We start from the raw sequence: 13799 nt of genomic DNA on the forward strand, positions 1-13799 counted from the left end.
GGAAACACCTGTATAATTGTATGTGTGGGTTTCTTTCCACATTCCAAAAACACTTAGGTTAATTGGCTTCCCATGAAATTGTCCCGGTTGTGTATGTGAGTGTTTAGGATTGGGAATTTCGATTGTGTGCTCCATTGGGGACAAGGACTTTTGTGAACGGTAAGAATCTCTGAACAGCGTTAAGGAGGTTGGCACTACATAAGCAATATAAAATAAATTTATACACTTTCCTTAAGAAATGACCAGTTAATAAGTATTTGATTTTTGTTATGCAACGTTGGTGAAAAAAAAAAAAAAAATATATATATATATATATATATATATATATATATATAAATAATATAAGAATTTGTGGGGAAAAAAATTGGAGAAAGAAAAACGACAGATATCAGAAAAACACAACTCAGATCTTTAATATTTATAGACCATTATAAGAATAATAAAATTACAAGCACAATATAAATAGCATATTAAACATTTGACATTGCTCATTCACATAAAAGCATTAAAGGGGGTATCCAGTCTAAAAAAACAAAAACTAGGTAATAGGTTATGGCAATTACTAGAAATTGCTTTGCAATATATTTCATAAGAGGACTGTATCTCCACTTGATAATGATCACTGACTGACATTCCCCATGCATGGCTGCAGTAACCGTCTCCTGAAATGAGGCAGAGCGGGTGGGATCCCCTAGATAGCTGTATCTACTAGGAGGCCTCTTCCACTATGCTCCTAGCAGAGACGGAGGTGGCTTCCAAGCGGGTACAGAGCGTGTCTCCCGCTCTAGGGTATCCAGTGTGCATTATTACTGAAGGTCGGCACAGTATTCAAATAAAGTATATTACAAAAAGTGTCTTTACATATTAAAATATATTTGTAAATGGAGGTGCCCTTTAAACAATTTTCAAAATTGATCGCAATCACCCAAAAATAGACAATATAAGCTAAACAAAGAAACAAACACCTAAATACAGTTTAAATATGCGATTAATATATATATAAAAATATACTGTAGATTAAAAGGTTTTTGGTTCAGATCTTAATATACAATTAAAAACAAAACCCTTAAAAATTTAGATTTTACATTAAATAATCCTGTTCGACCTGAAGTGTTCTCATCTTCAGTGAATCAACTACCCAGAGAACTGGAACAATCTTGAATTTCCTGCTAAATCTCCTTCTAAGACTCTTAATTTCTGCTAAACGAGTCAAGTCGTCACCTAACACAACATGTGAAACCCCTTCTTCAAGATGGCTTACTACTTTAGCGCCATAAAAGCGTAACTCCATTGCCCTTATACTCAAAGTAGAATTTTTAATTTTAGTAAGTGGGTCATTTAGGATTGTAAATAGATCTAGATATACAACACATTGACGGAATAGACTGCTAGAAGAATTTTCCCATGAATAGCGTTGCTCTAGGTCACCAATCATGTTGAGGGGGATTTTTTCTGTAGTGCTTTGCATTCTGGTAAACAGGTCCTTCAGCTCCGACTCATTAGTATCTGTGACATAACTGTCACCATAGCAGTCATATTCACAAGCAAAGTGTTCCTTGGTAGATGGACACATATGAATCATATGGTGAGGTTGCCAAGGTACAAAGGTTTTATTTTTAAAGCACTCAAGGAGCCAAGGGGCTCGAACAACATCATGCTTATTTGATGAGATGATGTTCTTCACTCTGACATTTCTAGTTCCTACAATAACACAATAGGTGTCTTCTCCGGGATTTTGGACTACTATGCCTCCACAAGAAGCGATCATGCTCTCTAGATCTGCTTTTGAATGCTCCTCTGTTCCACTCATCACACAGAACTCAACCTCTTCAAACATATTTGACTGCTTTGAGATGTTGGTAAGATCGGGTGCTTTCAAATGAGAAACGACACCGATTACTTTCCTAATCTTCGGGACCGTTTTCCGTTTCTTTTCTGCTGGCTCTTCACTGATATCTAAGTGTTTTGATGCTAATTTGCCAGAAGCTTTTTCTCTAAATTGTTCCAAGTCATCAAGTGTCATGCAGTCATACCATTCCTTGTCTTCTCTGATCTTCTCAATTCGGGGAAACCGGAGAGTACAGTTTGTTTTGTACATATCACTGTGAACAATTTCTGCTGCCTTCACTTGAACAATAACAGAATTACAAGGCTCAATAAATACTTCTGGTTTTTCAGTGCCACATAAAAGATTTGTAGGTGGATCTCTTTTACGATAAGGCTTCCAGTGAGGCGCTAACTTTAAACCTAGGTCATATAATTCTTTCATGGTGTAGCCAGAGCCAATACGACAAACTGAATGAAAAATACACGGTTTCCCTCCTGGAAGTGGTTTCTCGGCCACAGCACACAAAAAATGTGACATCATACCACCACGCAGACCCTTACCCCAATATCCCCCAATAATTAGAAGATCTAATTCATCCATGAGTCCATTAACATATTCAGGTTTGATTTTTAACCAGCCTTCTCCACGTTTATCTGGCTTATAAATGGACATAGGATCTTTAACCATAATTCCTTCTTCGCGTTTATCGATTGCCTCATTAAGTGCATCAACGACATTCTTTTTCGTACTGGCCTCAGCTTTGTGAGTGATGTGGATCCTTCCCGGAATTGGGGTAAATATATCCCGAAGGAGATCATATCTTTTTCGAAGTGTTTCATGAGCTAACTTCTGGCTATTAAACATCAAAATATCAAACACACAGAAACAAGTTTGAAGTTCGGAATCATCCACCATCCTTTTGATATCAAACTTGTTACCTTTCTGCATGAACGTTTTAGTATTGGGATTGAAGGCCATCATCTCACCATCAAGTATGCAGTTTTGAACATCCATACGAAAGACATTATGAATAAATGGTGTTAAGGAGCCTTCGAGGGGAGAACCACCAAACTGCTGTGAGTAATCGTACCCATTTCGGGAGAAGTATTTATAAACATCTCCATCTTTGTGCATCTGCATTCTCTCACCATCAAGCTTCGTTTCAATATAAAAACTCTGGTGATTCATTTGTTTTTCTAGGTGTTGAATGTTCGCGATTGCAGCAAGCATTGGTTTGAAAGCAGAAAAAAGTGAAATCGAGACATCGCTAAGGCACACACTAGGGTCATGCAGCTGTATACACACTTTTTCTAAATCGGTGGTGACATTATGCAGTTCTACCGCATCCGGGTGAAAGATCGAAAAAACGGTTTGCTGGCTGAACCCAAGCTTCATGTCCTTTATAATCATCCGTATAAGCCACTTCTGTTCCAGAGCGGTGGTGTTTGCAATCAAATGCAGCAAACTTTTTTCTATAAGTTCCTTTTTCCTGCCGGCATTGTTGCTCGCTATTGAATCTAAATGGCCATTCACATCTTGTATGAACAAGTTTCCTTCTTTTCTGCAACGTGATTTAAGCACAAAGTACGCAATGGCTGCAAAGTCACCTGCATCTGAATTGTTGCTAGTAGGAGTTCTATAATTTAAAAGTTTAAGAGCATCTTTGCCATCTTTGGGCAAACCAAGAACTTTAATATACAGTTTGGCAAGCAGAGTCTCTTTAATGCCATAAGCCATCCGCTCTCTTTCTAACTGTGGTAAAATAAGTCTCATAGCTGGATAAAAAGAGTCTGTCGTTTTGGGTTCGTCCTTGTGAAGGGCATCATGGAATTTTCTCCAAGAATCAAGAAATTGTTTAAAAATATTTGTTTTCTCTGTTCTGTTCTTGCATTTCTGAATTCTTTCTAAAGTATTGCAGAGATCTGAAAAAGGTACTTGGGAAGCCACTGTTTTCAGGGGCAGATGATTTGAAGACATTGTGCCACACAACTGTAAAAAAAAAAAAAAAACCACAACAACTTAGAGACTTTATCTTCTGTAAATTGCCAATATTAAAATAAATATGACATACATTACATCATGCATGGTAAACTCTTGACTACACTAAGCATGTTTAATCTCCCTAAGGCTGTGTTCACATCGGATTCCGTTGTTCTGCTCCGTCATAGGTGAGGAACAACCAAAATACCAGAAGCACCGGATCCGTTACATGACCGCTGCTGACTTTATTAGGTTTTTTGTCGCAACACTCTGCAAAAGCAGCAGAATCTGCAACGGTGGCCCTTAACCCCTTAATGACCAGCCTATTTTAAACCTTAATGACCAAGCTATTTTTTCCCATCGTCGCATTCCAAGAGCTATAACTTTTTTTATTTTTGCGTCGACAAAGCTGTATAAGGTCTTGTTTTTTGCGGGACAAATTGTATTTTTTAATAGCACCATTTTGGGGTACATATAATTTATTGATTAACTTTTATTAACTTTTTTGGGGGGGGGGGGGAATAGAAAAAACCCAGAAATGTTGCCACTTTTTTGCGTCCTAAATCTACGCCGTTTACCGTGTGGTATAAATAACACAATAACTTTATTCAGCAGGTTGTTACAATTGCAACAATACCAGGTTGGTATACATTTTGTATGTTTTACTACTTTTACACAGTGAAAACGCTTTTATTTTTTAAAATGATTTGTTTTTGTGTCTCCATTTTTGAAGAGCCATAACTTTTTTTATTTTTCTGCCGATGCAGTTGTATGAGGGCTTTTTTTTGTGGGACGGCTTGTAGTTTTTATTGGTACCGTTTGAGTAGATGCAACTTTTTGATCACATTTTTTTTTTAAGGTAGGATTCACAGAAAACAGAAATGTTTCCATTGTTTTTTTATTTATTTTTTTACGGCGTTCACCCTGCGTGTTAAATAATGTAATAGCTTTATAGTCGGGGTCGTTACGGACACGGCGATACGAAATATGTGTAACGTGGTTTGTTTGTTTTTACTGGTAAAGCATTTTGTAAGGGGAAAAAGTGGAAAAATTTCAGCTGCTTCGTTCTAGAGATTGGTGGGGGTCTCAGTGCTCGGACCCCTACCAATCCAAACTTCTGACATGTCACTATGACATGTCAGAAGTTGTCAAACGTTTAGCTACAATTTAAACATAAATCTTTCATAGAAATGAAGCCTGGTAGAGTTAAGCTCTATTTCACTGGTTATTAACTGACTATTAAAACAAAGTATATTCAATTTGCTATCCAGATTGCTTCAGAATTCAGAACATGTTTAGGGTTTTAAAATAAAAGGTTCGAATTTATAGGTTTCAAAAAGAAATAAATAATACAAACCCAAAAATATAAAAGCAAACTCCACAATCTTCTGGCTGAGCCTCTGTAGAAGGTAGCATTAGTAGTAAGACAACAACGGGCACTCAGGGTTTATATCCTGAAAAAAGAAAACCATCTTAGATCCTAAATGCGAAGTTGACTATACAGTTGCAGGGCAAAAAAAATAATAAAGTGAAACACAGAACATGCATTAGAGAAAAAAAAATAAGAATTTCATAGCTGTGACATACAGGTATACAAGTTTTACAGAATACAAATACAGTATCTTAGAACAATGGAGTTCTAATCAAATGAGTAATGCCATCTTTATCAGTGTGGAGAAGCTATCTTGGATGGAGGCCTCACCATTAAAGGGGTTGTCCGGACATTTTTTATTTATATCCTATCCTTAGGATATCAATATCATATCTGTGTGGATCAGACTCAAGGCACACTTGCTGATCAGCTGACAAAGGTCCGCAGCGTTAAGCGACACGGCCTCTTCAGTGTTTACCAGGCACATCACCATACACATCAATAGTAGCGGCCGTGCTTGGGATTGCAGCTCAGTCCCATTCACTTGCATGGAACGGGAACTACAATCCCAGGCACAGCAGCTCCGAATGTGTACAGCGCTGTGCCTGTAAACTGTGAAAAGGCTGCGGCGCCGAACGTCTCCACCCTTTCAGTCAGCTGATCAGCAGTGGTGCCAGGAGTCCGACCCCAACGGCCCTAGAAAAGATGGTGCCCCGTGCAAAATTATCTTTCGGCGCCCCACCCCATCATAAAAAAATGCCACATAAAAAAAAGGTATAATACCCACTAAAGTATAATGCCCTATATAGTGCCCCTTTAGTGCCCCCATACAGTATAATAACGGCTAAAAACAAGCTCTACACTAGTAGGGTATGTTCACACAGTGTTTTTTGTAAGGCAAAAAAATATCTGCCTCAAAATTCCTTCAGGAATTTTGAAGAAGATTTTGAATTGACAGCGTTGTTTCACTTTTTTGAAGCTAATGAAATAGACGCAGGCAAAAAAGCTCTCCAAACGGGCGCCACAGGTATTTTCTGCCTCCTATTAATTTTCTCGTAGCCCCGCTGCTGTAGGCGGTGCCACGCAGCCCCCTCGCAGGTGGTGCCACACAGACCCCTCGCAGGTGGTGCCACACAGATCCCTCGCAGATGGTGCCACACAGACCCCTCGCAGATGGTGCCACACAGACCCCTCGCAGGAGGTGCCACACAGACCCCTCGCAGGTGGTGCCACACAGACCCCTCGCAGGTGGTGCCACACAGACCCCTCGCAGGTGGTGCCACACAGACCCCTCGCAGGTGGTGCCACACAGACCCCTCGCAGGTAGTGCCACACAGACCGGGGTTGTGACTCCAGGAGAAGTATTACAGCTGACACCCGGGACTAACGAACAGGAACAGCGATCGTGTGGTTATAGAAGCCTGTAAAAATAACAATATACTGCAATACATTAGTATTGCAGTATATTGTACCCGCGATCCAATGATCGCTGGTTCAAGTCCCCTAAGGGGAATAATAAAATGTGTAGAAGAAATAAAGTTTTTAGTAGTGAGAAAAAAGTAATTTAAAGTTAAAAAAAAAAAATGTTTTCCCATTTTTCTTCTAAAGTAATGTAAAAAAAAATGAACAAAGTTGGTATCGCTACGTCTGTAAAAGGCCGACCTATTACAATATACCATTCTTTAACTCGCACGGTGAACACCGTAAAAAACTTAAATAATTTAAACCACCAAAATTGCTGTTTTTTTTGTCACCTTAGCTCTTAAAAAAAAATGTAATACAACTTTTTGATCACTTTTTATGTACCAAAAAATGGTACCAAAAAAAAAAAAAACCCACTACAGCTCGCCCCGCAAAAAATAAGACCTCCCACCGCTCAATCAACAGAAAAATAAAAAAAGTTACGACTCTCAGAATGTGGTGAAACAAAACAATTTTTATTTTAACAATTACATTTTTCTTTGTAAAAGTAGTATAATATAAAAAAAACGATAAAAATTTGGTATCACCGTAATTGTATCGAGCCGCAGAATAAAGTAAAGTTTTCATTTTTTACCGCACGGCGAAAGCTGTAAAAACGAAACCCCTAAAAAAATGGAACCAGTTTTCCAATTTCAGCCCGCAAATAATTTTTTATCAGTTTGCCAGTACATTTTATGGTACTTTAAATGGTGTCAAAAGAAGCTACAGTTCCTCCCGCAAGAAATAAGCCCTCACAACAGTCTACTGACGTAAAAAGAAAAAAAAGTTATGGCTCTTGGAAGGCAGAGAGTGAAAAACGAAAATAAGAAAGCAAAAAATGGATCAGTTCTGAAAGGGTTAATTCATTTCTAATGAAAAAATGTATGTGGGGTATTTCCATCCTCGGGAGAAATTGCTTTACAAAAATGTGTTATTTTTTTTCTCCTTTATCCCTTGTGAAGATGAGAAAATTCTAAATTTTAGTGGAAAAAATGGAGATATTCATTTTCGCAGCCCAATTCTAATAAATTCTGCAAAAAAACCTGTAAGGTCTAAATGCTAACTATACCCCTAGAAAAATTCCTTGAGGTGGGTTTCCAAAATGGGGTCTCTTTTGGGGTGTTTCCACTGTTTGGGTCCCTCCTGGGCATTGCAAACGCATCATGGCACAAAAACAATTACAGCAAAATCTGTGCCCCAAAATTCAAATGGCGCTCCTTCCCTTCTGAGCCCTGCTGTGGGTCCAATCAGCCGTTTATTACCACATGTGGGGTATTGCCGTAATTGGGAGACATTGCTTTACATATGTTGGGGTGCCTTTTCTTCGTTATTCCTTGTGAATATTAAAAAAATATTTCATTAACAATACTGAAGTGTTTAAGACAGTGAATGGACATTCCACAGGATGTCTATTCACAATCTCTGCACTTCGTTGCTCTGTCTGTGGTAGTTACAGCAGAGGAAGCGTAATCTCGCGAGATTACACGGTAAATGACAGGTTACAGCGAGATTACGCATGATCTGCTGTGAGTACCACAGAAACAGTAACGAAGTGCAGAGATTGTGAATAGACATCCCGTGGAATGTCTATTCACTGTCTAAACACTTCAGTATTGTTAATGTGTTAGTATAAGACAGCACATAAGGATCTAGCAGGATCCCTATGCGCTGAGTAAATGAATGGAGAGGAGTGCATGATGCTGATTGGTCAGCGTCATACACTCCTCTATACAACGCCCACTTGGTCTAAAGTAAAAATACGCCCACTTGGGCATTAAGCAACTCATTAGCATAAATTTAAAATCGCTAATAAAGTGATGAAAACAGATCGTTTTATTAAATAAAAACCACTGCTGTCACCTACATTATAGCACCGATCTACTTATGTAGGAGATAGGGCACTTATAATGTGGTGACAGAGCCTCTTTAAAGAGGCTCTGGCACCAGATTCTCAAATCCCTATCTCCTATTGCATGTGATCGGCGCTGCAATGTAGATAACAGTAACGTGTTTTTTTTAAAAAAAAACTTTCATTTTTGGCCAAGCTATGAGCTATTTTATATTTATGCAAATGAGCTTTGAAATGGACAACTGGGCGTGTTTTTTTCGTATTACCAACTGGGCGTGTTTACTTGTTTTACTAGCTGGGCGTTGTGAATAGAAGTGTATGATGCTGACAAATCAGCATCATCCACTTCTCATCGTTCCGACCCAGCTTCTGGCAGTGCACAGACACACAGCGTGTTCTCGCGAGAACACGCTGTTGATAGGTCATCAGTTGTCCGGTCGCGGACAACCCCTTTAATAATGCACTCTATGAGAGAAGCATGAAGTAGTGACAGAAATGCTGATTTCAGCAGTTTGTCATTTGTGTGTAAATATGCAGTCGTTTTGGTGAACTAATATCCTACCAGCTGCAGTACGCTGCAAGCCCTGTGAACTTGTATTCAGACGTAACCGTGAGCTTCAGGCTCCCCCGCTGCTGATTGACAGCTTTCTCTCTATGCACAGCAAAAGCTATGAATCAGTGGTGGTTGTGCAGCTATCCCTCAGCTCATGAATTCGCCAGGCTCACAGCGCGCTGCAACTAATAAACCAGAAGTTTAACAAAACTACAGCATAGCTCATAGAAATGACACACAGCTGAAATCATGGCTGTCAGCACTGCATGACGCCGTTCTTAGGAAAATGTTCACAAATGGTCAAATAGACGTCTGTGCACTGCCAGAAGCTGGGTTGGAACGATGAGAAGTGGATGATGCTGATTCGTCAGCATCATACACTTCTATTCACAACGCCCAGTTAGTAAAACAAGTAAACACACCCAGTTAAAAACACAATACACGCCCAGTTGGAAATACGAAAAAAAAAACACGCCCAGTTGTCCATTTCAAAGCTCACTTGCATAAATATAAAATAGCTCATAACGTGGCCAAAAATGAAAGTTTTTTTTTAAAAAAACACGTTACTGTTATCTACATTGCAGCGCCGATCACATGCAATAGGAGAGAGGGATTTGATAATCTGGTGACAGAGCCTCTTTAAGCCTCCGGCAGGGCTTAATAGAAGCCTGTCAGAATCACGATATCATGCAAGCGATCTAACGATCGCTGGTTGAAGTCCCCTAGAGGGACTAAAAAAAACAAAAAAGTAAAAATGAGTTAAAGTTTAGTTTTAATGTAAAAAAAAAATTAAATAATGTAAAAGTTACAAAACCCTTTTCCCATTTTCCTCCTTGAGCATAGTAAAAAAATAAACATAATTGGTATTGCAGCGTCCGTAAAGGTCTGAACTATTACAAAATATAATTACTTAACCCGCACGGTGAATACCGTAAAAAAAAAAAATTGTAAACGCCAGAATCCCTATTTTTTGGTCACCTAATCTCCTACAAAAAATGAAATAAAAAGTGAACAAAATATCGCATGTACATCAAAATGGTATTATTAAAAACGACCGCTTATCCCGCAAAAAAATAAGCCTTCCAACCACTTAATAGACGGAAAAATAAAAAAGTTATGGCTATCGGAATTTGGCGACACCAAATACATTTTATTTTTTACAATTAGGTTTCTACGTGTAAAAGTAGTAAAATATAGAAAAAACTATATATATTTGATATCGCCGTAATCGTATTGACCCAGAGAATAAAGTTAACATGTTGTTTTAATTGCACAGTGAATTCCGTAAAAATGACGCTCAAAAAACAATGGAGGAATCAATGTTTTTTTCATTTTCTACCCCACAAATAATTTTTTTCCCTTTTCCCAGTACATTATATGGCCCAATAAATGGCGCTATGAAACACTACAACTCGTCCCGCAAAAATCAAGCCCTTATAGGACTATATCGACGGAAAACTAAAGAAGTTATGGCTTTTGGAAGGTGGGGAGAAAAAAACAAAAATGCAATTCTCAAAAAGGGCTGCGGCGGGAAGGGGTTAATGGGAACCTATCGGGTAGTTATAACCCCTTAAACCGCCACCATGCGGTAATACGTGACCTGACTATATTTCCAAACCTTCCCATGCTTGTTTTTTTGAGATACAGCAAAATCGATTAAATCAACTATTAAAACGGCGCACATCATATGCTAATTACTCATTAAAGGGAGGGTCATGGGGCGGTGGGCTATCCTCAAGAGTCACGTAGTCCTGCCTCCAAACCTACCTTTCCATGCTTAATTGACATCCCCCTGGCTGTTATACATCACTACCAGTCTCCTCCAACTTTCTTGGATGTGCCATTGCCTTGTACTACTTGGGCACGCAGCCTGGTCACTCAAAATCTGGGGGGCGCCATTTACATTTTCGCCTCAGGCAGCAGAAAAGTTAGAATCGGCAGACGTGTCGCACGCTAGGCACGTCTGCTAGAGCAGATCACACCTCTAACGCTGCCTGCCAGAGAGGAGCAGAAGAAGCCTGCGTGTTAGAAGAGAGTGTGAGCAAGCACACCTCCTCAAAAATGAATGGATAGAGGGATGATGGGTTTTGTAAACAGGGATAATGGCTGATCTATACAGGGATGATGGGGGTTAATGCAGGGATGATGGCTGGACTACCCATCATCCCTGTATATACCAGCCAGGCTGCTACGTCCAGGGATGATGGCTGCTACGTCCAGGGATGATGGCTGCTACGTCCAGGGATGATGGCTGCTACGTCCAGGGATGATGGCTGCTACGTCCAGGGATGATGGCTGCTACGTCCAGGGATGATGGCTGCTACGTCCAGGGATGATGGCTGCTACGTCCAGGGATGATGGCTGCTACGTCCAGGGATGATGGCTGCTACGTCCAGGGATGATGGCTGCTACGTCCAGGGATGATGGCTGCTACGTCCAGGGATGATGGCTGCTACGTCCAGGGATGATGGCTGCTACGTCCAGGGATGATGGCTGCTACGTCCAGGGATGATGGCTGCTACGTCCAGGGATGATGGCTGCTACGTCCAGGGATGATGGCTGCTACGTCCAGGGATGATGGCTGCTACGTCCAGGGATGATGGCTGCTACGTCCAGGGATGATGGCTGCTACGTCCAGGGATGATGGCTGCTACGTCCAGGGATGATGGCTGCTACGTCCAGGGATGATGGCTGCTACGTCCAGGGATGATGGCTGCTACGTCCAGGGATGATGGCTGCTACGTCCAGGGATGATGGCTGCTACGTCCAGGGATGATGGCTGCTACGTCCAGGGATGATGGCTGCTACGTCCAGGGATGATGGCTGCTACGTCCAGGGATGATGGCTGCTACGTCCAGGGATGATGGCTGCTACGTCCAGGGATGATGGCTGCTACGTCCAGGGATGATGGCTGCTACGTCCAGGGATGATGGCTGCTACGTCCAGGGATGATGGCTGCTACGTCCAGGGATGATGGCTGCTACGTCCAGGGATGATGGCTGGTACGTCCAGGGATGATGGCTGGTACGTCCAGGGATGATGGCTGGTACGTCCAGGGATGATGGCTGGTACGTCCAGGGATGATGGCTGGTACGTCCAGGGATGATGGCTGGTACGTCCAGGGATGATGGCTGGTACGTCCAGGGATGATGGCTGGTACGTCCAGGGATGATGGCTGGTACGTCCAGGGATGATGGCTGGTACGTCCAGGGATGATGGCTGGTACGTCCAGGGATGATGGCTGGTACGTCCAGGGATGATGGCTGGTACGTCCAGGGATGATGGCTGGTACGTCCAGGGATGATGGCTGATATATACAGGGATGATTGCTGTAAGGATGCACGATGCATCGAAACTTCGATACTGTTTTGATACCGTGCACCCTCAAACGGTTTTATACCGTTATTCATGTATTTCGATACCAAGCTGTGCAGTAATCAGTGCCAGCGCCGCTGCTCATTAGTGCAGTGCCGGCCGCATAACCTCATGCTGACTGCGTGCGCACTTGTTCTCAGGAGCGGGGCAATTACTGTATTACTCAGCCGCAGCTCCGCTCTAACAGCGGAGATGAGAGAAACCTCTGATCTCTGCCACTATTCCCCTGAATGCTGCGATGAAAGCTGACCGCAGGACTCAAGGGGAAAATGAGAAGGGGGGGATTCCCCTTGGATCGCGCCACAGGGAATCCCCGTGATGCTTCCCTGTGACGCGATTGAGGGACATACCATATTTGGGCAGACAGCCCAGGGTCCATTGAAGGACCCCAGGGCTGTCTTGCCATATTTCCTGTTGTTAGGGCATCCTTAGGAATGTCTTAACAACTGCCTGAGTACTATCCGTACACAGGCTAATGTACTGGCATATAAATATATGCCAGTACATTAAAGTTTAAAAATAAAAAAAGATATAAAATACACATACACATTTTTTACAATGAACATTAAAATAAGTCTCAATACCTAAAATATACACACATTCAGTATTGGCGCGGCCGTAATAACCTGCACAACAAATTGTTGTCAATTAGAAACATGATGGGGTTAATTACTATTAATGTGAGGCACATTCAAAATTCATTACACCTCGTGCCTCACATCAGAAAATGGAAGAACTTATTTTTAATTTTTTTTTTTACGGTTGGCAAAGTATCGTTTTGGTATCAAAAATCGCAACACTACACAAAGTATCGGTATTGAAGTCCAAATTCTGGTATCGTGACAACCCTAGATGGCTGGTATATATGAAGATGGTGGGGTTTATATACATGGATAATGGCTGGTCCAGACCACCATCATCCCCGTTTATACCAGCCATCATCCCCGTATATAACCCCCATCATCCCTGTATACACCAGCCATCATCCCGGTTTATAGCCCCCCATCTTACCTGAATATACTAGCCAGGCTGGTAGAGACAGAGAAGATAGGGGTGTTTATATATATATATATATATATATATATTTTTTTTTATTTTTTAAGTATATTGTAAGGGACAGGTAAAGAGAAATACATTGGTTACTATAGGAACAAAAGAGACGAGCAGTTCTGAGAAATCGTCCTCCACGCTCATTTGACACATATTACAGGAGTGAGACAAGTCTAGACTCGCACCTTCAGCAACCAGGCACATGTCGTGACCGGCAGTAAACAGCGACTCTCACCTGCTACCCTTATGTTATCGTCATCCACATCCCTCAGACCCCTGTGTGTAAAAACTGACAACAGCGGAAGCTGCAAACGTCATCAAGAGGCGCCGC

The 13799-nt window shown here is 41.2% G+C and overlaps 1 protein-coding gene across 2 annotated transcripts; it reads right to left on the reverse strand.

Annotated features, from left to right (window-relative positions):
- Positions 1–388: 388 nt before the first annotated feature.
- LIG4 (DNA ligase 4) lies at positions 389–13794 on the reverse strand. Of its 2 annotated transcripts, none has more exons than XM_075852485.1 (3): positions 13704–13794; positions 5166–5262; positions 389–3817 (listed from the first exon to the last, which is right to left on the reverse strand). In XM_075852485.1, exon 3 carries the CDS (start codon positions 3803–3805, stop codon positions 1082–1084), a length of 2724 nt encoding a protein of 907 aa, XP_075708600.1. In that variant the 5' UTR covers positions 3806–3817; positions 5166–5262; positions 13704–13794; the 3' UTR covers positions 389–1081. The 2 variants fall into 2 exon arrangements, with proteins under 2 accessions (XP_075708600.1, XP_075708601.1); XM_075852486.1 differs by having other exon boundaries at positions 13654–13742.
- Positions 13795–13799: the final 5 nt, after the last annotated feature.

Source organism: Rhinoderma darwinii, chromosome 2, assembly GCF_050947455.1.
Source record: "Rhinoderma darwinii isolate aRhiDar2 chromosome 2, aRhiDar2.hap1, whole genome shotgun sequence".
NCBI lineage: Eukaryota > Metazoa > Chordata > Amphibia > Anura > Rhinodermatidae > Rhinoderma > Rhinoderma darwinii.